This window comes from Neurospora hispaniola (genome assembly GCF_033458365.1).
Source record: "Neurospora hispaniola strain FGSC 10403 chromosome Unknown B0T23scaffold_3, whole genome shotgun sequence".
In the NCBI taxonomy this organism is placed as follows: Eukaryota; Fungi; Ascomycota; class Sordariomycetes; order Sordariales; family Sordariaceae; genus Neurospora; species Neurospora hispaniola.
Genome location: NW_026944408.1, coordinates 3,424,399 through 3,447,608, shown reverse-complemented (window position 1 = coordinate 3,447,608; position 23,210 = coordinate 3,424,399). Strand labels below are relative to the sequence as shown.

Here is a 23,210-nt window from a genome sequence, read left to right as displayed (position 1 = left end):
AAGTGGGACACGATGTCCTGAATTAGGTAGACCTCGATGTGGCACTGTTTCGTCGACAAGGACATGGAGGCGACTACATCCGGAACTGACTGTCTCGGGCACTTTAATCTTGATGATATCTCATAGCCGCTTCGGGAAAGGACTACAACGGCTCCGGTAGAGATTCGGGCAGTCATTATGTTTCTGGCATCACTTGAGCAGTATACTGAAATGTATAGACATATAATGGACGTGTCAATTTGACGACTAACTAGACAACGTCCATGAAAGCCCCGATAACGATACACAGACACAGAAAAGGACATCCCTTGAGTGCGAACCATGGGACTAACATGAACCAAGACCTGAGAGTGAGTGGAGAAAACTGATCGCAACCCTTTCACGCATTTATCCATCTGCTTCCGGTTTTTGCATCCTCAAAACAACACAAAAGAGCAAGCTAGACTAGGCGCCAAGCGGCAACGGAAGTAGTATCCTCAGTGGCGAGGGACATGATTTACTCATCGTCCTCCTCCTCAGATTCCTCCTCCTCAGACTCGGCCTCGGCGAGCCAGGTCAGGAAGGGCTCAGCAGCCTTGCGGATCTTCTTGGAAGTAGAGCCATCGACGTACTTCTTGGAAGCCTTGCTACCCCACTTGGTGATGACCTCCTCGGAGCAGAGGTCGTGGTGGTAGTAGAGCTGGAGAATCTTGACAATCTTGTCATAAGACTCCTTGCCGAGGTCGGCAAGGAGACGCTCGGTACCGCCAAGGAGGGCCTTCTCGTGACGCTCGGAGGTAACGAGTCTCTTGAGCATAGGAGCACGCTTGGGGATCTGAGCAACAATGTTCTCGTCAAAAAGACACTGAACAAGAACCTGGACGGTGCGGTGCTTGGCGTCAATGCCGAGCTCCTTGGCCTTGAGGTAGATCTCGACATCGTCGACATTGTTGATGCCACCCTTGGCCTTGGCTTCATCCTCGATCCAAGTGCCGAGCTGGTCGTAGACGGTGTTTCCACCCTCCTCCTCCTCGTCTTCTTCACCATTCAGGACGAGCTTTTGCTTGAATTCGCCAGGAAGGTTCTGCTGACGGGCACGGACGGCCTCCTCGCTCATGTCGACAGCCCACTCCTCCTCCTTGGGAGCCTCTCTCTTGTCCAACTGCAAGCTCTGAGCCTCAGACTTGATCTTGCGAGTGAGCTCATCATCGTCGCTAGCATATTCAATGTTCTTATCCTCGATGGCAGGAGAGGCCTGGTCGGAACCGTTCTCGTCACCGGAACCTTCCTTATCGCCGCCGTTCTGGCGAGCCTTGCGGGCCGCCTTGCGCTCGGCCTTGTCCTTCTTGCTCTTCTTGGGGACGTTCTTGAGGATGAAGGAGGTCAGCTTGAGCTGGGGCTCAACCTTGCTGCGCTGGCCACAGGCCTTGCAGTCGAGAGTGATCTTCTCGTCCTTGATCTGGACAACAGTCTCGGGGTTCTTGCACTTCTTGCAGAGGACGAACTTGGCAATGAAGCCATCGAGAAGGTCCTGGAGCTTGGCGGCCTCGTGGGAGCCGTTGATGATCCAGCGGTCATCGGGAGGATCAATGTTGGTTTGAGCACCAAGCTCGAAACCAAAGTACTTGATCAGATAGCCGCCGGGACGAGCCAGGGACTGGGCAACGCTGCTGAGGTTGACAACGACGGTCTTGATACCGTTACCCTTGCCTTCAATCTTGGTCTGGATACGCTCCATCTTGTAGCGATAGAAGGGGTCGGGGTTGTCCCGGCGAACGTTGATAAGAGCACCCATTTTTGCGGTATTGACGGCGAAACGGGATAGTGTTTATTGGATTGTTTTGTTAGAGTTTGTTGGGAGTCTGGTAGACGATACCTAGCGAGGGCAGACTAGTAGACTGGTCGACGATGTCGTGGAAAGCGAGGCTTCTTGTTGCACGGAGAGCGTGTGAGGAAGATCGAGAGGCGAGACGAGCCAAAGGGGTCAGTTATTGACGAGTACTTTGAGTTGACATAGGGTAGACCGTGTGGTTAACGAAGTCGAAGGTAGGCATTAACGCTGGCAGACGACCGTGGGATGGCGATTCAACCGTCGGTACTTTGTTGGAAGCTACAGGGTTTCCGCGATATGCGAAAATGCAGCTTGACGGGGGGAGAGTGTCGGAAGACGGCGTGCTGGTCGTGCTGATACATAAACAACGCTGTGTCGCGCAAAATGCTTATGTTGGGTCTGGTGGTTGTTGTTGTTCTGAACCTGGGCGGTGCTGGAACAGAAAGCTGGGCGGGAGAGGATGGCTTTTGAGGCAAGCGAAATTTTTTTCTCCCTGTGACGAGCGGGCTTCCTTTTCTTGACGGAGCGGAGCGGATGGAGTCGAGTGACTTGGTGTGGGTTTCTGCTGGGATAGTGGATTCACTTCACTTCCGTGGTGCGGCACCCAAAATCCGGGGGAGGTGGAGTTGATGGACAGATGGACAGAGAGCCCGGTCGCCTTTGTGGTCTTGGATAGATTCACGGACGATGTCGCTGCTGATGGCGGTTGATGGGTAGAATGAAGTTGAGGTTAGTTAGCAAAAAAAAGGCAGCAAGCAAGAGTTTTTAAAAAAGGACGAGAAAGCAGTGGATGTGGATCGGTGCTGCAGAATGGAGCCAAACCGGGCACGGGCAACAAGGCGGGCAGTCACTGGACGAGCAAGCAAGAGGATTTGTCGGCCAAAGGATTTTCGTGGTGCCCTGGCTAGCCCCCCATGTATGTACTGTACACTACCTAGTGTAAGTAGTACCTGTGGCTCATGGCAGAGCAAGTCTAGGGTACTTGTCTGGCAGGCAATCACCACTACCAGTGGGCTGTGGGCAAAGTACCCGAGACATGCGCCCGTTCCCCAAGCCAGGCAGCACCAGCTGCCGTACAGGTACTGCGTGCAGTTCGTTCTTTCACACACTTTCGACACCGACAATGGAAGAAGGTCCCGTCGCGTTCCATTCCTACACTACCATCTCCCCGCCCACTGCAACGGGCAGCACAGCAACAGGACCGACGCGCAATGGCGAATGTTCCGGATGGCAAGTAAGGGAAAGATTTTGATGCCATTTTGCCCCTCATCCACTCGGCGTTTCCCCACCTCTGCTTTCGATGCTCGAGTTCCGGCCCAAGGAATGCCTCTTGCAACAAGCTGACTCGCCGGACGGTGGCCATAAGGCACCTGGACACAGAAGGCCGGATGAAAAGGCGGGACTCTTTGATGACCAGCCGGTATACACTAGAAGATCCACGCAGATGGGGGCGTTCCCTGTGTCTGTGCAATGTCCATCCATCCACACCAGAGACCAGTTCCACTTTGGTTCATTGTACTTTCAGTAACCGAGCAGGCGGAGGAGGCCTTTGTATTTGTCGGTCAACTGAAGGCGACGGTCTCCCTCTCCGCCGTGTGCCTGGGTGTCTCACCACAATTACAGCTTGTCTGGGAAAGCCAAATTCTCTCCTTGGGAAACTTCGGAGTTACGGGGATGTGAAAAATGGGCGGCATTCGGGAAGAATCCGAAACACATGCGATATGTTTTGTCAATCAACGCTTAACTAAGTCAACTAGGTATGTACACCAGACTCATGCGACAAGCTAGTGTAGAACCAGCCCGCACCAATATCTAGGTAGATCTGTATCCGGCAAAGCGCCCCCCAAACAGGCAATTACTATGCACATAAGTCGTTAGGTATTGTGTACGGTTTCTTTCAGGGACGGCATCTCTCACCTCTACGTCTCTCATTCTCAAGCCAGGGGCATTCATTTGGCTACCAGGTATTATGTATACTTTCACAGCTCACAAACAACTTGTCTATGTCTCTTGATGACCTTTCATGGCTCTTTTGGCAAGACACCAAGACTGTCAAACATCTATACTTACAGCTACATCTGTTGTAATACAAGCCGTCTAAAACACATCCCTCAAGACCCCTGTACCATCACCTACTGCCCACCGATCGGTTCAAACTTCAACAGACACTTTAACCCAGCCGGTCTCGTCGATATAAGTTGATCCTCCATCTCCATGTCCGCCTCCGTCATCGTCTTATCCGGCACCGTAGTGAACTTGGAATACACCTCTCGAAGCAAGGTCTTCATTTCGGCCAGTGCCAAACTGCTCAACAAGTCAGACACACTCCAAAAGTCCAACTCAAGCCATGACACACACCCACACAAAAACCAAAGGGAGCAAACGAGGAACACAAAAGACAACTTACTGTTTACCAACACACCCTCTTGCCCCATTAGCAAACGCAAAGAACAACCTCTTCCTCGCTGCATCGCCCTTCTCCTCAAACCATCTCTCCGGCCTGAACGCGTCCGGATCAGGGCCCCATGCCTCCATATCGATCCTATGCATTGAATATGCCTGGCAACTGGCCGTCGTCCCCTCCGGCAGGAAATACCCGTCGATGGTCTTGCCGCCCCTAGGCACGATTCGCGGGAGAGACATGGGAATGGCGGGGAAACATCTCAGGCCTTCCATGACTACGGCGTCGAGGTAGGGGAGTTTGTCAAAGTTGATGAGGTCTGACGAAGGGTGAGAAAGCACTTCTTCCCGTATCTTGGTTTGAATTTGACGAGATCGCGGCTGCGAGAGCTCCCACATGAGGAAGCAGAGCGCGTCGCCAGTGGTATCGATGCCGGCTACCATGTGATCGAGGAGTTCCGCAGCGATGTCGAGCTGGTCTATCTGTCCGATTTTACTGTCTTTACCGTCGTGCTCCCCGTGACCGTTACTGCTGCCCAGCCTCACGCTGTGAAGGCGGTCGAGAAGGGTGAAAGGTGCTGCGTCCGTCTTGGCGGCGGTGTCGAGGATGAACTTATCGGCTAGAGGAGTCTCGCGCGGCTTGATGCCACAGATGTAGAGGATTTTGGAGATTGCCTTGTGTAAGGTGGGACTGTAGTAACTTAGTTGGCGGTCTTTTTTTTTTTCGGTGAGTAGTAGGTAAGTCAGCCATTCGTTTCGTCCAGGTGGCCAGTAAATTGGCGTGGCCTTGTAAATCGTGGGGGAGGGGAAGGGGGGTCACTTGGGGCACTCACTTTGCAAACTGTCGTCGAACGTTATTTCGCGCATAATCTCCTCATCTTGCTTGTCCCGAAGCGAATCCGTCCCATAGGGATGGAACAAGTGGTGCGTTACGCAGTCATAGGCGTATGAGTGAAGGCCTGCGTGCTGGAGTGTAAGTTGTTGCGTTCAACATTTACCTGGTGGTGTTCATCATGGAACCCAGAAGAAAACTCACAAATCTAGGGAGCAGGTCAGTTATGAGTTGGCGTGGTCTCCGTATCATATTGTGCAATAAGCTTACATATAGATCGAGGCTTCCGCCCAAGGACTCCGCACACCTCTTGACTACCCTGTCCGCCCGTTCGACAATGCCACTGAGAGGTGTTTGACGCATAACATTGCTGTTGGCATAGCGGTCCGCGAGAATTCGTTTCCGTTTCGCATGCTTGAATCATGAAAATTAGTAGCTTGGAAGTACATTTTTGAGCTACGTTCAGCGATTAGACTCACGTCGTCTTTCCTCAAAAACGTAAACATCGTCCTGAAAAAAAGCACACAAATCAGCACCTCGAGACCAAAGCATATTAACTAAGCCATCCATGATGTCTGAGCCGCAATGCACTCCCTTTCCGCTTCCTCATCCTCCTCTTCTTTCCACTTTTTCCTCCTCCTCTAACCAACATCTCCCTTTTCCCCATCCCCGCCCTACCCCATTCTGCCACCTTTCACACTTTATCTTGCCTGCCAACTCCCAGATTCCCACGTCACCAGAAAAAAAAAATGAAAGCACAGTACCCACCTCCGTCCGTATATCTTGAACAAATCATACCAGCCCGACTTATCAAACCCGCTTCCACCGGAGCAGTAAATTTCCTTCACCCCTTCCCTTGACGCAAAGCTCACTTCGTTCGGGGCGATACGGACCACAGGCCCGTAACGGAGGTGGAGGGCGTGGATCCACCGCGTGCGGTTGGCGCGGAGTTCATGGTACTTAAGGACGAGGGAGGTGAATTTCGTGTAAAGAGGGCCTGGAAGAGAAGAGAGAGGGGAGGTGAGGGGTTTGTAGATGAGGTTGTGGAGGAGGAAGATGAGAAAGGGGAGAAGGAGGAGGAGAGCCATAATTAGGTTATGGGAAGGGAGGGGGGTGGTTGTGGTGTAAATGGGGAGAAAGGGGATGAGGATAAGGGGGATCGGGAGATACCCGGGAGGTAGGATGTGGTATGGATGGGAATGGGAAGAAGGTGAGGTTTAGGGCGTCATTGTTTGGTTGAGTGGAAAGAGATTGTCAACCTGGATGATCACTGATGGGTGATGAGGCTTTGTCGGCCAAGTATGATAAGGCAAGAGGAGCAAGGAAAAATAAGAAGATAGGTGAGTCAGCAAAAGTCATTGATAGAGAAAGCCAGGCCAGTGCAAGCCGAGAACTTGAGTAAAATGTACCAATCAATGAAAGGCAGCAAGTGCAAAGGCCCCCTCGGACCCCTCATGACGAGGCCGATGCCGGGCAAATAGTTCCGAACATCAGTGGTCTTGTTATGTTTGATTGTCGATTTAAAGCATCCCATCATCATCCCAAGTTTTCTCGACCCCGTCGTTCATGAACGCCATGGTATCATCCCGCTTATTTACCACCCATCAGTCCGCTGAAAAAACCCGTAGACTTCGCCTGAGGAGGATACTGAACGCCGTTGACTTCGACCTTGGGCTCGCAGGTGCACCACTTGTCTTCGGGGACGCCCGCGAAGACGGAGGGGACGTGGGAGCCGCAGCCACGCCACGCTTGCTTGGCTGTTGGAAGTCGTTAGTGAACAGAAATGAACTTGAATCAGTTCGAGTGCCCGGTTTACGAGGCCATGTTGAGAGCTCGAACAAGCGATGGCGGGGTTGAAGTCAGAGGCAGCGATAAGCAAATGCGGGGGGTGATTGGATACGCTGTATATGAAAGTTTCAGCAGGCGATACGGAAACTTACAGCAGGTAGGGCAAGTCGCGCTCATGCACATTTTGGTAGAGGTAGTTTGGGATGTTGGATTTGGAGATGGTTGACCGGAAAGAAAATGCGGTAGTTGCGGGATGGTTTATTCTTCTTTTATATAGTTGGACCCAAGATGGTGTTTCTGTCTTGACGGCCTTATTGTAGCTGTTGGAATGCCCCTTCGTAAGGTATCATTGAGTCAAAGGGTCGCCGAACTCCCGGGGCTTAGCCGGCAGGGCAATAGCAACCTGAATTCCAAGACCCGCAGCGGCACTTCGGCGACCAAAATCCCAAACAGCGGCACCCAAAGATCCCGTCCCGGTGTCCCGGAGAGGGCTCCAGTGATTACGGGGACCACCATCATGAAAGGGATCCGCGATAGAGGTATGCTTGATCCAGATTAGTCATCCATGGTTTCTTGAGTAGTCCCCGAATGCGAGGATATCACCAAAGTCCCGTTTGATTCCTGACATGTTATCTACGGCTATCGGTCACAAATTACTGGGACTCGGTAGCAGCATCGATGGCTTCTTCTTGCCCGTGCCGCTCCAGCTGCGTCAGAAAGGCATGCACCCGATCATAGAGCCAGCTTTGCGCCAGGTTCGCCGGCTCCCCAGCCGGGCCAAATTCCACTCGGTGATCTGCCTCGGGGATGAGGCCCGATAAGCTCGAGATTACATCTTCCTGACAGAATCTCTTCCACCTGGCCATCATATCAACAACGTCAATCCACTCTGGAACGTGCTCGTCGTTCTCGGATGGCAGAATAAGAGTCGGCTTGGAAACCTTGCCCCAAATCTCGGCCAGTTTTTCATCTGGTAGGTCCGACGAGAAGTAGTCATCGTCACCGCTGATATGAGATATCCATCGTCAGCACTGTTGACCACAACACGGACAAAGAAAACTCACCCAAAGCTCGCCAACGAAAACCACCTATAAGCAGAAACCGGAGAAGCCCAAAACTCCTTTGGCAACCACTCTCGCGGCATGCAATCTTGTGCCGTTCCTTCGCTTATCATCTTCTTCGCAACTTGAACGCTCAAGTCCATCCTTGCCTGTCCCTTCCCGGGCGACTCCTCCTCAAAGACTGCCAGAATCGCCTCGCGATCCGACACTGGTCCCTGCAAGATGAACCCTTCTACCTTCTCGAGCCCCATCTCATCGCCGTGTGTGGCGTAGTACATGCAGTCCTGACAGCCCGTGGAGTGGCCCATCAGCACGATCCTGCCCATCTTAAACGTCGTGGTGCGCAAATACTTGACCAAAGCACTAATTTCCTTGACGTCGCTGTGGAGGCTACCGTATCCCCAGGCCGAGAAGGCGCTGCTGAGTCGGGGTTCGTAGACCGCGTAGTCAGATTCACCAGCAATAGCATTAGCTATCTTTTTGACATATGGAATACCATGAGGGCCGTCACCAAGACCACCCAGAAAAATAAGCGCGTTTCTCTTGAGGCCATCGGTCTCATACTCGTAGGCTTGGGCGAGGCGGTTGGAGTCGGGGTCGTGGGATGGGTAATTGTGGACTAGTACGCGATACGGCTCGATGGGCGCCGGTCGAAAGGGTTCCATGGCAGTGGTGGTGAGCGGACGGCTTCGTGTCTTGCAGGTGGAAGTTCGGGGATGAGAAAATGGGAGATAATTTGAGATAGATCGAGGGTGTCGCGCTGCAACTGTCCCGGACAATTTGATCAGCTTGTCGTTACCATGGTGACGAATATGCCGCTGTAAATACTACATGTAGTACGATTATCCACCGGCAGGTTCAGGTTTTGGTGCTGTGGATCACAAAGGGTGGAGGCATTACCGTAATTACAGCCATAGTTACCACTTCCTGAGCTACATACTACTAGTATTGTTTGTGTTCACGTCTGCAATCCAACTCGACACCTGCCACCAAACACCGAAAAAGAACCACTTGCCATGATGGAGTTACTGGTACTCTACGAGGCGATCGACAGATTTTCAACGTGCAGCGACGACATCTCGATTAGAAAGCATCCATCAGGGCATCGCCCTAAACTTGTTCTTCACCAGTCGGGCCTTCCCAGAGGATAGAAGTGCACACCCATCACGTCATCATTGGGTTGTGACCATTGCCGTTCTGACTGGTCGCCAGTTATCGCGCCTTCCCTATGATCGAGAGGAGCAACAAGAACGACATTATAAGTTTTAGGTAAGTAGCATATCAGCCGAGGTCAGGGAAGGTGTGACTCTTTTCCTGTGGCCACGGTGCGCAATTGAACGGATTGCAGTCACGTTCTGTGGACGGTCTCGGCTCTTTGACTTGAACTCTACCAAACCCGAGGAGTCTTCAACATTTCAGGTTGTGTTCCCTTCAGTCCTCCGCGCGTACGTTCTGATATCACCAACGTCGCTCGACAGCAGCAACAACGGAAAAAAAAATTGAAAAGAAAAAAAGGAAATGGACAAAGCGAGAAGAAAATCATTGTTATGTTTACATACAGGTATTGTACTGGCAGACTTAGGCCATCTTCGACCCCCCCTTGGTCAAACAATCCTAAAACTTCAGGATCTCTGTTGATGAAGGCTAAGAGACACTTTAGCAGAAACGCCTGTTCATGGATGATAGAAAGTGTGATGCTTAGGTCTCCCCCTTGCCGCATCCCAGCCTGCCGAACCCGTCAAGATTGTTGTGGCATCCGTACTTCCGCGTTTCGGATTGACGCCGAGTTCTTGTGGCTCTGTCGGCGAGTGTGTCGGTGATATTGGGGACTTCGTCCCATGAGGGTCAGCTGTAGTTGTTGTTGTTGTTGTGGGCGTCCCAGACTCTGACCCAATTCTGGTTACTGTCCTATGCCTTGACATAGGACTACCGTGATCACATCTTCCTGCTGGTGGGACCTGCATCCATACCCGTCCTTGGGAATCGACCTTGGTTTGGAGAGTTTGCTGGTGCTGTTCAGATACCACCGACCCCGGACTTGTCAGCTCGTACGTTACGCCGTCTGGCCCCTGCCAGTACGTATTTCCTTCCAACTCCGCGGGCGGGCGAGGAACAACGACCGAAAAAGCGCTATTCCCCTGTTGCTGTCTCTGGAACGGGCCATCAGAACACGGACTTGTGGATGTATATCCGGTTGTAGCCGTCATCCCCGGGCTCCATGGTGGCATATCCGAGTGTGAAGCCACAGTACCTAACCTGGCGCCATCAGCAAGAGACTTCTCCCTTCTGTTCTTCTGGTCCAGAATCCTTCGTTGTCGATGTCGCCTGATGAACCAACAAGCCCCGACCAGCGCCGCAACAATAGCAACTGCTCCACCAACCGCGATTCCAGCAATTGCCCCCTTCGAAAGGTCTGTCCCTCCTCTGTTCGCATCAGAACTACCTGTCGCACTCGGGACACTCCGCGTTGCAGTTCTCGCCGCAAACTTTGCTTCTCTCGTCAGCAGGACCTTCAAATCCGGATGTGCCCAGCCCTTCTCAGGTTCCCTCTTGGTCGCTCTGCCGTCCTTTCCACCTCCCACTACCTTTACCACCGCATCCGGCACGGTATACGTGGTCAAATTTGAGTCGAACAACTGCCACGGTTCCTTCTTGGTATTTTGCTCGCCTAAGTCGAGATTATGTGTGCCGAACTGGGAGGGCACATCACAGTCGGCCGAGACGGGGAAGCTTCCCCCAATAATCAGCATCTGGGCCTGGGAAATGACATTGCAGGTCAGAGAGTGATGGGGGTAAGCTCCCCCTTGCTGGCTATTTTGACTTGGGTCAGAGTTGTCGGAGGGCTTGGGATACAGCTTCAGCCATTGGAAGGAGGGAATGGTAAGGATGTATACGTCGTCGTAACCAGGGTGATTGTCCGGGGGAGTCGAGGCACCGCCATAGATGTATCTGTTGGCATCTTGTCAGTGGCCATATGCTAGGAAAAGGGGTTGATGAGGGGCCATCAGAGAACACACTCACATATTATAGCTGCTCTTATCACCTGCCCACGTCGCACCGGCGCAGAACCGTCGCCTCTTACCCGGAACCTCCCCCGTTGCGTTCTGCACGTACCACTTACTACTCAGCACATCATACAGATAAATCATCTCCATCGGCTGGCCTTCTGTTGTCACATTCCCACTCTTTTCATCATCTTCACTCTGGCTCTGCATCAGTCCCCCAAAGTAAACCAACATCCCGCCATCCCCAATGGGGATGAACACCATAGCTCCTTCCGCCCTCCCTACTTTTGCATTTTCATCTTGATCAGGCCCTTCATTCCTCAACCACTGCCCCTCATCAAAATCAAATTTCACCAACCCCCCTGACGCCACTCCCGTCGAATTCCCCGTACTACTATCAGAAATCCATCCACCAAAATAATACCCTTCCCCTCTCTCTTCCACGCTGGCCCCAGCTCCGTACGACACTCCGTCTATCTTCACCTGATTTGGGTTGTTCTTGGGGGCAACCAATTCCCAATCTTCCGACACGGCGTCAAAGGACCATAACGAGGGCAGGTAGTAATTCGACGTAGGAAGCGAAGGGGGAGATTCGCCGCCAAAGAGATACAATCGCTTGTTGAGTTGGTCGGCCCAGAGGGCGGCGCCGTGAACGGAGGGGACGGAGGAGTTCTTTGGTGGAGAGGTGGACAAGAGAGGGGGCATGCCGGATTCGGTGATGGTTGAGAGGTCGAGGTAGAGGAGACCGGCGTCTGTGAGACAAATGTCAGCCGTGAGAGTACCGCGGCAGGGTGGCAAACTCGCTCACTCGTGTAGTTGGCTGGATACTGGGAGATGGGGTTGTAGTTGATGAAACCACCGTCTATGTAGAGCCTGTTGTCGATCACGGCGGTTTGGTGGCCAAAAATTCGGCAGAAGTTTCTAATGGGGTCGAGCTGGGCGTGGGAGACTTGGATGATGGTGAGAAATAGGGGCACTAGGAGAAGTCTCCATGACTGAGGAATGAGCGGCGATCGTGAAGGTCGTTGCGTCGTCGATGGTCTAGGCTGCCACGACGATGCTCCTAGACACAGGACCTGTGTAGAAATCATATTGACAAGCGAGTGATTGGAGCAACCCCTTCCATGCTTTCACTTAACCACGGCGGCGGCGTAGGCACTCCAGCAACGCGGAGCTGAAGAGTGATCAGACAGCACTCGTTGAGGGATGGAACTGACGATAACAGAAGAAGAAGAAGAAGAAGAAGAAGACGGCAAAAGGCATGAGAGGGGCCAACAAACAAACGAGGGTTCTACGGAAGTTTCCCTTTCACAACTAACCCCGAAGAAAACATCGCGGTGCCAAGTTTGACGATGTCGGAGGAGACAGCCCTAAAGGTGAGCTGGCCACCACTCGTCTACTCGTCTCTCTTTAACAAAAACCTGTCCAGGGAACCAGCCTAGACTCATAGCCACCTGGAGGCGTCCCGATGGTCTCGAGAACAAGAAAGCAACCAGTCGGAAAGCAAAACGTTAATTGAAAGGTTCAGCCCAGCAGTCGTACAAAATCTGCGACCCGATACCGACCAAGCGGTTACTGCTACCATGATTGGCTTTTGCGAGACACTGAGACTGTAATAGTGGTGTGTAAGACGAGAAGAGGCGCAGGGGTAGGTATCACTCCGTATTCCCTCCGGTATTGGGCTGAAGACGGAACGATTGGCAACTGCGCGACAACAACCTGATCAAAACACGTGTAAGTTTCTTTCGGTTCGTACCCGAGTTTACGAGGTCACACTCTGCAGACTAACCGAAGGTATTGTGGGTGAGGTCGTTTCTTCTGCCATGTCGAGTCTTGTGGTGGATGTGATCCAAGGAAAGGAAGGAGGGAGAAGAAATGCTTGGCTTTTCTTCCCCGATGGGATTATGTTGTGTTCTCACACACCGGCTACCGCGCGCGGACTGGATCCAATGATATGCTTCCCCCAGGCTAAAGTCTCAGCTTTCATGTGTACACTGGGAAATCCGACGGCTTGCAACCACCCATACCCTAGGCCTTCATCATGTCTTCAAATCTACAGGGCTAAGGAAAATTGGAGTGGTGAGTGAGTCAACGCTGAAGATATCAAGTAAGGTAGTTTCTACGTGGGAGCCAATCCCGGGCGATGCCTAACGAGGGTTGTGCAACTTGAATATCGTTTGCGGTTCTTGGAAAAGTTATTTAGCAATAATAATCAGTTAACTGGATGATTATGGAACGGGGCAGTACGCTTTGGCTGGCGTTACTGCAAGAAAGGTTACCTTGACACAAAAACTGACTATGATAACACAAACATCTAATCCATCCAGCCTTGCCCCTACCAAAATGCAAGACTGGCCCAATACTTCATCTAACTGGATCAACTTTCTCCCGACCTTAAAGAAAGCTCAATACCCTGAGTGGATGCCTATTCCGCGTCCCTCTCTAAGGGTTCTTCTCCTTCTTCCTGTGCTTCTTCTTCGTCTCTTTCAAGTTGTCCAGCGCTTCCACCATCCTGCTCATCCGCTCCCGCTACTACTAGCCCCGGACACTCCAGAAAGAACAAATCGGCATATCTAGTAGGCCAAAGGTCCGCGGGTATCTCAAATCTAAGATCCATCATTGCCAAACGGCTGGCGATGGTTCTGAGAAAGACAAAGACCGTGGAGACGTAGTACCCGTCATCAACACTGTAACCGTTTTTGCTGCTGCATGCTGCTAGGATGGTATCCTGGCACTGGGAGATGAGAAAACAGCCTTCTTCTGTGTGAAGCAGGGGAGCGATGATGCGGCGGAGCTGGTGGAAGGATGAGGACTGAATTAGGGCTTCTAAGAGCGAGGATGGGGGGAAGTTGACTTCTTGGTGGGCGGGGAATTGGGCTTTTTCGATGCGGTGGAGTAGGAGGTGGGTGAGACGCTGAGGGTTTGCTGAGTATGAAACAGGTACACCTATTTCGAGGAGGTCGGACATGGTGAGGAATCCAAGACTTGGTTCGTGAGTGCCTGATTCCGATGTTGGGTGGTTTTGTAACCCCGTGGACTCGGAGACAATGCCGAGTAATGCCACTGACAGGACATCACGTTCTGTTATCCGACGGTGATCGAATGGTAACAATGGTGACTTCCATTTTGTTTTGGATTCAGCAACAGTTTCGGCGACAGAGATCGCGCGTCTGACAATCTCTTGCTGATCTGGGTCGAGGTGCGGCCACTGCTTGGTCTGTTCAGCTGCATCGTCTGCGTTGAACGGACGAACAAAGGGATTGTCGTGGGCGTCCAGCTCCAGCACCAGGTCGGATATTTGATAGGTTTCTAGTTCGACCGCTTTCGCAATAGCTCGCTTGTGGCCGAGATCACTTGAGAAGTTCCTCATCCTCTTCCATTCCTCTGCAGTCCTGTGGTTGGGAAACTTGGTGATGTATTCCCATTGCTCAATCGTCCAATGGTCGGGGATTCCTCTTGCCAGTTTTTGTTCCTTTTCTTCGGCAGCGATATTCTCGGGTGTCTTCTTAGTCATTTTCTTCCAATGGTCTTCCGTGAGGTCTTTACTGCTTCTCCTTTCCTTCTTCCTGCGTGCCTTGAGGTCGCCATCTGCGTCGAAGAGAATCTTCCTGAACCTGTCGAACTTGGAATCACTGCCAAGTCGAAGGCTTCTGAGGTGGATTCGCCCTGGCTGAGGCCTTCTCAGGTCGACCTTGTGGAACTTGAGGAAGTCATTGTGAATCTGGCCTACTCTCAAGCGCCTGAAATAGGCTTGGCCGAACTTGGCGGATCTGAAGTCGATCTTCCGAACGAGTCTCTTCATCAAGCGATCTTTCACTGGAATCTTTTGAAAACGAAGAAAATTGTTGTTTTCTTGACCGACTCTTAGGGTTCTGAAGTAACGACCGACCCTGTTAGCTCGATCTCTCATGAGGCTGGCTTGAACATAGCCCTTGATTTTCCCCGTGCTTTTTAACTGGCCGACTTTGCTGTGCTTGAAAGTCGGGTGGTTCATAAGCCACGTATTCCAGAGGTTGACTCTCTCCTGTCTTCTTTCAGCTTCAGTTTCAGGATAGTTGACAACACTCTCATCATTGGTCTTTGTATGAAGTCCATCTTTGTTGATCGTGGACCTTTGTTGATCTCTGCGACTAGCCCTATTCCAGACGTAGTTTGGGTGCTTTTGCACCCAGTGCTTCCAAAAGTACCGGTTCCTAAGCTCCCGCATCTCCTTTCTGCGGACTCTTGGGCTTTCCACTCGAGGCTCATCCAGTCCAGCTTCGACTCCCTGGATGTCTCCGGATTTTTGAGAATTCGAGGTGAAAAAGGAGTCATCAACGTCAACCAAGCTCTCTGTGGTTTTCTCTTTCTTCTTCCTTTTAGGCATTATGGAGTAGGCGGCCGAAACCTGGACTCGCTGAAATGCCCGAAGGTGCCATCTTGGTGAGGATATTGTGACTAGCTGAAGCCGAGATAATGCAGGCCAGCAACACCTCCGATAAGGTATCATGCTTGCCGTCCACTTGCGCGTGAGAGTTGGCGATCCAGCCTTACCAGACAAGATACGCGACGACTGTAGGCGTTACTGGCGGCTGGGAACTGCTGTGATTGGGAGGAAACGAGGCTGGACTTTGTGTCACCAACTTGAACTGTGAAGAAACACAAGGTGAGTATTGAATGTGCGAAGCTGGCGGCATAGGGCATAGGGCAAGAGGGTAACGGCGAGAAGGAGAGCACTCAATGAACCATCAATCAGTCAAGTAAACCCTCCTTCCCTCTTGACCGGTTGCACCCTCCCGCGGTGCCTTCCATTTTCTCCTCGTCTCCTCGGCCGGTCTGCCTAATATTCCTTTCATATTGGTTGCGATGCCGTGTTCTGTGTAACAGGTACAAAGGTACTTTATGGTCAAGAGTGCAAGTTCAATTTGGTCGAAGACGGCACGGAGAAGGTACGAGGCGGGCCGAGACGTTCAACTCCCCCCTCTTGGCGCTGTCTGCAAAATCTGGGGAAGGAGCGCTAGGTAGAAAGCCGCTAAATGTCCTGTAATGATCGGCGCTAAACCTAAAAGACAGGCTCTCACGGCCCACTTATGCATCACTCTATCGTATACAATCGCTGTAGAAAGGCTTGCTCAGCATTCCACTTTCCGTCTTGCCAGGCACTGGCTGGCCCCAGCGTCCAGACCAGCCCAGGCACAGCAGCACAGCACAGCAGCTTCAGAGAGGCTGTTTTCTTTCCGCTTCATTGACACAATCCGGATTTCACACCACACAACTACTTACCCACACAACACATCTCAACAAAACGAAGTCTATTGAAAATGCCTCCTGAAAAGAAAAGAAAGACCGAGCCTGAAGACAAGGCAGAAGTCACTCAACAAGAAAACGCCGTCGCCGAGTCCACGACAGAGCCGAATGATCAAACCGCGACCGATTCCAAGGAGGAGCCATCGGTCACAGAAGCAGCGCTCGCAACGACGTCATCTTCATCACCACCGGTTCTATCAGCCTCGGAGACCGCACAACCTGACACCGCAGCAACATCTCAGTCCTCGTCAACTCCACCCACATCCACCTCTGCTGCAGACTCTGCGGCCGCCAAAGCTCGCGAGCGTGCCGAGCGTTTCCGTGCCCTCCAAGCCCGCGCCAAGTCATCCTCGCAGCAAAATCTCAAAGAAGCCACCAAGGAATCCCAGCGCCTCCAGAGCGACCCTAGCCAACTCACTGCCCTCGGCCGTCGCCACGCGATTGCCTCCCACAAGCTGCTGAAAGCCGACATTGAAGATGCCGGGGGCGACTTTGAGCGCAAGCGGGCTTGGGACTGGACGGTCGAGGAATCAGAGCGGTGGGACAAGCGCATGAAAAAGAAGGAGGCGCACCGCGATGACACTGCCTTCCGCGACTACAACCAACAAGCCGAAAAGTCCTACAAGCGGCAACTGCGCAACATGGGAGGACCCGATTTGGAGAGGTACACGCGCGAAAAGTTGGCGGCGATCGAAAAGGCTGCGGCGGCTGGCACATTGGAGATTGTTGAGACAGAGGATGGAGAGATGATTGCGATTGATAAGGACGGCACCTTCTTTAGCACGGCAGACTCGACGCAGTTCGCGCAACACAAGCCCGACAAGGCGGCCGTTGATCGACTGGTGGCCGATATGCGCAAGGCCGAGGAGGCCAGCCTTAAGAAAAGGAGGGAGCGGATGGCGAACAACGGCGACGATGCGGACGTCACGTACATCAACGAGAAGAACAAGCAGTTCAACCAGAAGCTGTCGAGGTTCTATAACAAGTACACGGCAGAGATTAGGGACAGCTTTGAGAGAGGAACCATGGTTTAGGGTGACTCTGGGCTTCATGCGAAGAGGAAACGGCGTTGAAGGATTGATTATTGGTTTTTATATATCAAGCATCATCGTTTTATACATTGCCAAGGTTATGATTCAGGTAAAATACAGACCACTTGAGCCGATTCCTTGCTTTCAAAGCATAGTTCTCCTCCAGCCCTTGTTCGCCAACGTCTCCAGCTCGGGGACCTCAACTGCCCCTTTAACCGCTGTATCGTCCAATCCTTCCACCACCGCCTCCGCAACCAGATCTGCCTTAAGAGGCTTCGTCCCCGCACTCCCCAAGAAGTTGGATAGCACTCCTCCTGTGGCCCCGTTGAAGATACTTCCCGCCATGGTCATCGCCGCCAACGGCATCGTCACAGGCCGCGAGCTGTCGTACATAAATGGCGGCCTGAAGAATACACTCCGCATGTCGGGGAACTCCCGCGCAATCACGTCCTCAGCCTCCCTCTTGGTTGAGATATACCTGCTCGGCAATACGGGAGCTCCTCCCGCAGCGGAAATGTAGCCAAAGCCCTTGACGCCCTTGTTAGCGGCCTCCTTGGCGAGCAGGATGGCGCTATCGCGGTTCATCATCTCGTAGGTCAACTGGTTCGCGTTGGTCGGAGGACGGAGCTCGTCACCAGGACGACGCTCGAGCGGGTTTGGGGTGTGACGGGGCGAGAAGGCCTTCTGAAGGCCTGCAATAGGAGACTCCCGACCGGAGATGACGCCCTTGTAGTCGGCTTCGAGGAGGATGCCCAAAGAATGGACGACATAGTCAGCACCGTTCAGGAGGGCGATCCATTCGGCGGGGCGGAATATGTCGGCGCGCTCCCAAGAAACGGCGGTCGACCAGGAGGGAGCGGAGGGGGAGGCGGATACGGAAGACCAGTTGGGTTGGCCGGAGCGACTGGACGTAGAAGAGGTGGTCAGTTCGACCATTTGCAAAGGGTGAAATGATCAGTCAAGGAGGGAGGTGTCTGAGTATGATACCTGATAGATGTTACATCCCATCCTCTGTGGACAGCCGCCTGACAGATCCTGGAGCCCAGGAAACCGTTGCCTCCGGCGACGATAAGCTTCTTTGCGGCGGACGACATGATGGAAGCTTGCTTGAGGGTGAGAGCTTGGGAAGAAAGATATTATCTCAAGAATAGGTAGCTCAAACACATTGGCTGGTCAGGTTCTTTTTATGTTTCTCAGACTCTTTCTCGGCAATAAGCTAGGTTACGCTTCCAGGTTTCCTCTCCGATTTTCTATCCGCAGAAGTAAACAATCGAAACCCCAGACGATTGCATCATGGAAAGCCCCGATCCGTTATCCAGACTCGAAAAATCCTTATCGAACGATCATCTACAAGGGTGGCACTGATGTTTTTCGATAAATTCGCAGGGCCAAGGGTCCGCTAAACCCCGGAGGGAAAGGGAACCTTAACAGTTGGGCTTCTCTGCCCCGCATTCCAGGCTGGAACACGCCCGACTTTTTTCTCCATCCTTCATGCAGGTACCTTGCTGGTGGTGGCACTTTTGTAATCCTGTAATCATCATTTTGTTCTCTTTGCGCCATCTTCACTTCTTCAAGAATCACTCCTCCCGTACACAGTCGTCTAGTCGAATTCAGGTCTGATAAACGACTTGCGGTTGCCCAGCTATATCGCTATAACTATAGCTTTACCAATTGGCCTACCGCGTCTGTCGAAACCACCGCGAAGCAGCGCGAATCTCAACACTTCGAACAGCTTCAATCTATCCATAACCATCACCGCCAAAAAAGATGGCACCACCTACAGGCAAGCGTGTCAAGGGCGTTCAAATATTTCGACCCTTCGTTTACGGAACAACAGCACGGCCCTTCGACGAAAAGACCAACCCCAAACCGCCCGGCATTCCAGATGATCACACGCACTCTTGGACCGTTTTCATCAAGGGCATCGACGATGTGGACATTACGTACTGGCTTCGGCGCGTTCAGTTTAAGCTTCACGAGTCCATTCCAAACCATGTTCGAAGTACGTCCCTACCTCCGGTTGTCATACCTCCTTCCATCCGCTTCGACCTAAGCTAATCAACCGTGTCCCTCTGTCCAGTGGTAGAAGGGGTCAAAGGCCAACCCTTCCAAATACACGAGACCGGCTGGGGTGAGTTCGAAATCACCATGAAGCTGTACTACGTCCCCGAATCCTCCGAGAAGCCTCAAACGCTCTATCACCATCTGCGCCTGCACCCATTCGGCCGCACCGAAGAAGAGAAGGAAGCTATGCGCCTCAACGGCGGCGAGGTCATTTCCTGGGTATACGAGGAACAGATCTTCAACGAACCCTACGAGCCCTTTTACGATATCCTCATCTCGGGCGCCCTCCCGCCATCGGCTTCAACACTGAAAGACGGCAGCGGCGGCGGCGGCGGTAGTGGCGCCGCGACGCCGACCAGCGCGAACACGCCCGGGGCGAGCAGCAGCAAGGGCGGAAATAAGAAAGGGCACGAGAGGAGTCACTCGCGGGCTAGTGTGAGCACGAGCAAGGACGGGAAGAACAATAACGAGTCAAAAGAGGAGCCGTTTGTGATACAAAAGTCCGAGGGAGGCGTGCTGGAGAGGAGCGCGATGATTCCTCTGGTTAATAGACCCGGGCAGCCGTTCAGTCGGGAGACGGAGCAGTTGGAGATTCAGAAGCTCAAGGAGGCGAAGCTAAAGGTGGATGAGATGAAGAAGCAGATGATGGAGGAGTTGGAGAAGAAGCAGAAACGGCTGGAGGCACTGAGGGTGGAGAGCGCTAAGGCTGCCTAGAAGGAAGTCGAGGAGCGTTCAGCGCAGTAGGCGGCTCGGAGGCGGCGTTACCGTGTGGCATCTGATTCGGATTATGTTGAGTAAAGGGAGTTATGGCGTTCATGGGTGCTAAACAGCCAGGGAGTCACAAATTGCATTGCTAGTGTTGGGTAAGGAAAACGGCGCTTTATCGTTCATCATTTAGGGTTGTTAAAGGCCAGCACGGCACCGAGCCATCACCATTACAAGTGCCCATCCATCTCCCTTGAAAGCCCATGACAACATCAATGGCATAAACTCTCAGGGCGCCTCCCCTGCCCCAACCTCCATGAAACACCTCGTCCGAATCCTCGGCACCTCCACCCCCTCATAATACCCCCCCTCTTTCAACACCTCATCCATCCCCTTCCAATACTCCAACTTGGCCTCCCAATTCTTCTTATCCAAATCCGCCAGCTTGGCTTCCACCTTCAAGCCTCCCTTCGAGTCTTCCGATATCCTCACAAAACAGGTACAATCCCTCAACGTCATCGCCAACGCCAGCTTCTCCTGGTCACTCGTCCCCTCCGGCGCCGGGTCCAAGCTCTCTTGCGCGTCCCGCAGCTTGGGCAGCAACGAATTGCTTTGCAGCCAGTGAACAAGCGCGACGCGGTAGCGCTCGTCTACTTGGTCCATTCCTGGCCTGCCATCGTCCTCGCCATCCAGAGAAACAGCCGGTTGCACACCGACGGGATTCTCCCTCATCGCTGGCTTGGTGTCCAAAGAAGCGGAAGTGGCGGAGAGGTTCATGGATGCGATGACTCGGGCTAGAGAGCAGGGCGAGGATTGAGCGGCTAGGTACTCGAGGGGGCAGAACGGTGGCTCGTGGCTAAGGGCACAGGAGGAGTTTTGGTCGGAGGAAGCGGAGCGAAGCGATTTGTGTAGGCGGTAGGCTTCGCGGGCACAGTTACGGCAGCGCGTGGCGGTAGAGGGGGCGGAGGGGGAAGGGGTGAGCCATTTGGGTTTGAATTCTAGAAGGAAGTCTAATGGGGATTCTGTGGAGGGAGTTTAAGTTAGAGACAAAAGTACTGGAGGGAAGGGGGGGGGGGAGAAGGTAAAGAAGGACGAACTCTTCCTCATATCCTCAACCAACATGCCATACTCCGCCTCGGCTACCTTGGTACCCTGGAAATCTGCCCTACGCTGGGCGTCTTCATTTTCAAGAATTGCATTGAGTTGCGAGACGACGGAATTGTCTAGACGAATGAGGTACTGCTGTACTAGGTCTTCCTGGGGGTTATCGAAGAGTGGACTGATGGATGACTCCCAGTACTGAAGGATTTCGGGGTGTGGAAAGGCTTTGGTATTGGCCTTTGGTACTCGTAAGAGTTTCCCTGTGATGATCTTAGTATTGACGTCTCATGTGGTGATTGGGGCTAAAGGTAATAGTCACCTTGCAGGATGTCCAAGATCTGACTATGGCCATCATCCTGAGTGGTGATGTCTTCCTCAGGAAACACAACCTCAAAGACTATGTTGGCGGCGCCTTCACCGATGAACTTGAACTGGCAATTGGTGCCTTTCAAGCTGGCTAGGTCTGCTACTGGTTTTGGTGACATGATTACGTTTACTATAATTCAGTTCGTTTGGAAGTTGAACAATGAATGACTGCAGTGCAGTTGGCTTGTTGTTTTCCGTCGGAGTTTGCTGATTGACATTGTGACGTAGAAAGGAGGCGCGGTTTCAGCTAAGGTAGGAATTGTTTGGGGCTAGCGGCAACGTGTAACCTAAACAAACGGGGCCAGTAACTGGTAAGTGATGCCTTTCTTGGCAATGGTGAGCTGAGTGAAGCTTGAGTTGTTCTTGCCACTGAAGATCATCAGGGCAGCAATGGAGTTCGTCTGATATTGTGATGCTAAATGTCAGTTGTCATTGAACTTTCACTTTGACTCTATGGTAATGAAGTCTTGTCAACGAAGTGACCCATGGTTCAAGCAATCTTTTGGATTCAAGGTACGGAATGGAAAGGGAAGACGTTCCAGGCATCTATTTTTGAACCACAGCAAAACTGAGCATTGGACAGTCGTATTAACACAAAGCCGCTGTGATGTCCCCCTTGACCATACATACATGTAACTGCGTATAAGCACAAGGTAGGTGTTTGGGGAACCGTCCTTTCCAGAGTATCCACCCCGGAAGACACAACATTCCACTGACACCAGAACATCGGGTTCATCTTCATGACCCCGCCCGGTGCCCCGGTCCCCGTCTCCAAACAAATACCCCAGAAACCGAGGCTTCCCGAATGTGACGGGTCCTGCCGATGGATCCGATAACGACGGATAACGGACAAGATTCATCAGTGCCCAAAGCCAAACAAACAAAAGTGTGGCTGTCCCTCACAACGAAAGCACACGACGGGTTACCCCTCTCGGGATTTAAAGTCGAAAAAACCTCCGGGCTCTCCCCGACTGGTGAGGCTTACCTTGCCTCCCCCTCCGCATTCCCGAGGCTCAAGACCCACTTGAAAGGCCCTAACAACCGTTCAGTCCGTTCCAATGATGACTGAGACATTGGTTCGATGTGCCAATGCGATATGCCTCTTTGAAGTGCATTGGATTATTTCCCCTCATTCTCCTGGGCTGTCTTGGAGGGTTTTGGTGGGAGGCTCTGCGTCGTCATTGGTGAGTGCCGCTGGGGGGTTCCAGTGCCCTTGCGTGTTCCATGTTTCCAGCTGCTTCACAACCGCAGGGCAAGAGCGCACCGCTGCTCCCACTGCATTCATCCCATTGTTCATATGGCATCAAGTAGACGGGAGGTACTGTAGTAGGTTGTACCTTACGTTCCGCAGGGCATCCAGTATCCGCATCAATTCTCCCCTTTCCACTTTCTTTTTGTTTCGTCAACGGCTAAACAAGCTGCGCCGATTAAGCAGATCAAGCAAGACACTGCTAACGTCCGGTTGCAGCGACTGTCCCTGCATAGGTTGGAGCGTGTTTCAATGCGTACCTCGGACTTAGTGTGCTGTCTTATAGACTTCATTCTGCCTGACCGCTTCCATATATTATGCAGTGTAGTCAATTAATAAACAATGCTATTCCTCAACCAGTCTTGATTGAACGACAAAACGCCTTCCACGCGGTTCGATTAACGAGCAGGAGTTGAGCATACCTATCAGTCGCTCGTTGTACCCAAATCGCCGCCCCAGCCAATGTCAGCCCACTGAGGGACTGCCAAGTGAGCATCAGCGACAGCGTCAGA

General features: G+C 52.5%; 10 protein-coding genes across 10 annotated transcripts; 2 read left to right on the top strand and 8 right to left on the bottom strand.

The window, feature by feature from the left end:
• Window positions 1–496: 496 nt before the first annotated feature.
• On the bottom strand, window positions 497–1,774 carry B0T23DRAFT_312918 (eukaryotic translation initiation factor 5; the record flags this gene model as incomplete). The annotated part of the gene is made up of 2 exons (XM_062834715.1): window positions 497–1,234; window positions 1,343–1,774. 2 exons carry the CDS (start codon window positions 1,772–1,774, stop codon window positions 497–499), a joined length of 1,170 nt encoding a protein of 389 aa, XP_062694401.1.
• Window positions 1,775–3,739: 1,965 nt separating this feature from the next.
• On the bottom strand, window positions 3,740–6,385 carry B0T23DRAFT_377894 (cytochrome P450). The gene is made up of 6 exons (XM_062837059.1): window positions 5,811–6,385; window positions 5,522–5,552; window positions 5,313–5,456; window positions 5,044–5,176; window positions 4,218–4,923; window positions 3,740–4,114 (listed from the first exon to the last, which is right to left on the bottom strand). Exons 1-6 carry the CDS (start codon window positions 6,128–6,130, stop codon window positions 3,943–3,945), a joined length of 1,506 nt encoding a protein of 501 aa, XP_062694400.1. The 5' UTR covers window positions 6,131–6,385; the 3' UTR covers window positions 3,740–3,942.
• On the bottom strand, window positions 6,136–7,173 carry B0T23DRAFT_122071 (uncharacterized protein). The gene is made up of 2 exons (XM_062832054.1): window positions 6,983–7,173; window positions 6,136–6,799 (listed from the first exon to the last, which is right to left on the bottom strand). Exons 1-2 carry the CDS (start codon window positions 7,011–7,013, stop codon window positions 6,633–6,635), a joined length of 198 nt encoding a protein of 65 aa, XP_062694399.1. The 5' UTR covers window positions 7,014–7,173; the 3' UTR covers window positions 6,136–6,632.
• On the bottom strand, window positions 7,138–8,744 carry B0T23DRAFT_377889 (uncharacterized protein). Its single transcript, XM_062837058.1, has 2 exons — window positions 7,895–8,744; window positions 7,138–7,835 (listed from the first exon to the last, which is right to left on the bottom strand). Exons 1-2 carry the CDS (start codon window positions 8,554–8,556, stop codon window positions 7,484–7,486), a joined length of 1,014 nt encoding a protein of 337 aa, XP_062694398.1. The 5' UTR covers window positions 8,557–8,744; the 3' UTR covers window positions 7,138–7,483.
• A 559-nt stretch (window positions 8,745–9,303) lies between these two features.
• B0T23DRAFT_122007 (uncharacterized protein) lies at window positions 9,304–12,318 on the bottom strand. The gene is made up of 3 exons (XM_062832053.1): window positions 11,705–12,318; window positions 10,913–11,648; window positions 9,304–10,840 (listed from the first exon to the last, which is right to left on the bottom strand). Exons 1-3 carry the CDS (start codon window positions 11,985–11,987, stop codon window positions 9,565–9,567), a joined length of 2,295 nt encoding a protein of 764 aa, XP_062694397.1. The 5' UTR covers window positions 11,988–12,318; the 3' UTR covers window positions 9,304–9,564.
• Window positions 12,319–13,075: 757 nt separating this feature from the next.
• On the bottom strand, window positions 13,076–15,850 carry B0T23DRAFT_377870 (uncharacterized protein). Its single transcript, XM_062837057.1, has one exon. It carries the CDS (start codon window positions 15,383–15,385, stop codon window positions 13,322–13,324), a length of 2,064 nt encoding a protein of 687 aa, XP_062694396.1. The 5' UTR covers window positions 15,386–15,850; the 3' UTR covers window positions 13,076–13,321.
• Window positions 15,851–16,048: 198 nt separating this feature from the next.
• B0T23DRAFT_377869 (Pre-mRNA-splicing factor syf-2) lies at window positions 16,049–17,263 on the top strand. Its single transcript, XM_062837056.1, has one exon. The coding sequence runs from the start codon at window positions 16,197–16,199 to the stop codon at window positions 17,214–17,216; it is 1,020 nt and encodes a 339-aa protein (XP_062694395.1). The 5' UTR covers window positions 16,049–16,196; the 3' UTR covers window positions 17,217–17,263.
• B0T23DRAFT_377867 (uncharacterized protein) lies at window positions 17,264–18,565 on the bottom strand. The gene is made up of 2 exons (XM_062837055.1): window positions 18,201–18,565; window positions 17,264–18,117 (listed from the first exon to the last, which is right to left on the bottom strand). Exons 1-2 carry the CDS (start codon window positions 18,305–18,307, stop codon window positions 17,358–17,360), a joined length of 867 nt encoding a protein of 288 aa, XP_062694394.1. The 5' UTR covers window positions 18,308–18,565; the 3' UTR covers window positions 17,264–17,357.
• Window positions 18,566–18,980: 415 nt separating this feature from the next.
• Window positions 18,981–19,991, top strand: B0T23DRAFT_313741 (protein AF-9; the record flags this gene model as incomplete). The annotated part of the gene is made up of 2 exons (XM_062834758.1): window positions 18,981–19,215; window positions 19,294–19,991. The coding sequence occupies 2 exons, from the start codon at window positions 18,981–18,983 to the stop codon at window positions 19,989–19,991; spliced, it is 933 nt and encodes a 310-aa protein (XP_062694393.1).
• A 139-nt stretch (window positions 19,992–20,130) lies between these two features.
• B0T23DRAFT_121982 (inositol-pentakisphosphate 2-kinase) lies at window positions 20,131–21,743 on the bottom strand. The gene is made up of 3 exons (XM_062832052.1): window positions 21,403–21,743; window positions 21,080–21,343; window positions 20,131–21,004 (listed from the first exon to the last, which is right to left on the bottom strand). The coding sequence occupies exons 1-3, from the start codon at window positions 21,566–21,568 to the stop codon at window positions 20,271–20,273; spliced, it is 1,164 nt and encodes a 387-aa protein (XP_062694392.1). The 5' UTR covers window positions 21,569–21,743; the 3' UTR covers window positions 20,131–20,270.
• Window positions 21,744–23,210: the final 1,467 nt, after the last annotated feature.

Excerpts from the sequence above, each read along its gene's own strand:
- B0T23DRAFT_121982 (XM_062832052.1), bottom strand. The coding sequence starts at position 21,568 with ATGTCACCAAAACCAGTAGCAGACCTAGCCAGCTTGAAAGGCACCAAT. Across the intron at positions 21,344-21,402 it reads GATCTTGGACATCCTGCAAG|GGAAACTCTTACGAGTACCA; the intron begins GTGACTATTACC and ends AGATCATCACAG. Across the intron at positions 21,005-21,079 it reads GGTTGAGGATATGAGGAAGA|AATCCCCATTAGACTTCCTT; the intron begins GTTCGTCCTTCT and ends CTCCCTCCACAG.
- B0T23DRAFT_122007 (XM_062832053.1), bottom strand. The coding sequence starts at position 11,987 with ATGATTTCTACACAGGTCCTGTGTCTAGGAGCATCGTCGTGGCAGCCT. Across the intron at positions 11,649-11,704 it reads GTATCCAGCCAACTACACGA|ACGCCGGTCTCCTCTACCTC; the intron begins GTGAGCGAGTTT and ends TTTGTCTCACAG. Across the intron at positions 10,841-10,912 it reads GATAAGAGCAGCTATAATAT|ATACATCTATGGCGGTGCCT; the intron begins GTGAGTGTGTTC and ends AGATGCCAACAG.
- B0T23DRAFT_377870 (XM_062837057.1), bottom strand. The coding sequence starts at position 15,385 with ATGATACCTTATCGGAGGTGTTGCTGGCCTGCATTATCTCGGCTTCAG.
- B0T23DRAFT_377867 (XM_062837055.1), bottom strand. The coding sequence starts at position 18,307 with ATGTCGTCCGCCGCAAAGAAGCTTATCGTCGCCGGAGGCAACGGTTTC. Across the intron at positions 18,118-18,200 it reads TGGGATGTAACATCTATCAG|TCGCTCCGGCCAACCCAACT; the intron begins GTATCATACTCA and ends TTCTACGTCCAG.
- B0T23DRAFT_377869 (XM_062837056.1), top strand. The coding sequence starts at position 16,197 with ATGCCTCCTGAAAAGAAAAGAAAGACCGAGCCTGAAGACAAGGCAGAA.
- B0T23DRAFT_122071 (XM_062832054.1), bottom strand. The coding sequence starts at position 7,013 with ATGTGCATGAGCGCGACTTGCCCTACCTGCT. Across the intron at positions 6,800-6,982 it reads CGCGACTTGCCCTACCTGCT|CCAAGCAAGCGTGGCGTGGC; the intron begins GTAAGTTTCCGT and ends GACTTCCAACAG.
- B0T23DRAFT_377889 (XM_062837058.1), bottom strand. The coding sequence starts at position 8,556 with ATGGAACCCTTTCGACCGGCGCCCATCGAGCCGTATCGCGTACTAGTC. Across the intron at positions 7,836-7,894 it reads TTTTCGTTGGCGAGCTTTGG|CGGTGACGATGACTACTTCT; the intron begins GTGAGTTTTCTT and ends ATCTCATATCAG.
- B0T23DRAFT_377894 (XM_062837059.1), bottom strand. The coding sequence starts at position 6,130 with ATGGCTCTCCTCCTCCTTCTCCCCTTTCTCATCTTCCTCCTCCACAAC. Across the intron at positions 4,924-5,043 it reads GTTCGACGACAGTTTGCAAA|ACCGCCAACTAAGTTACTAC; the intron begins GTGAGTGCCCCA and ends AAAAAAAAAAAG. Across the intron at positions 4,115-4,217 it reads AGAGGGTGTGTTGGTAAACA|TTTGGCACTGGCCGAAATGA; the intron begins GTAAGTTGTCTT and ends CTTGTTGAGCAG.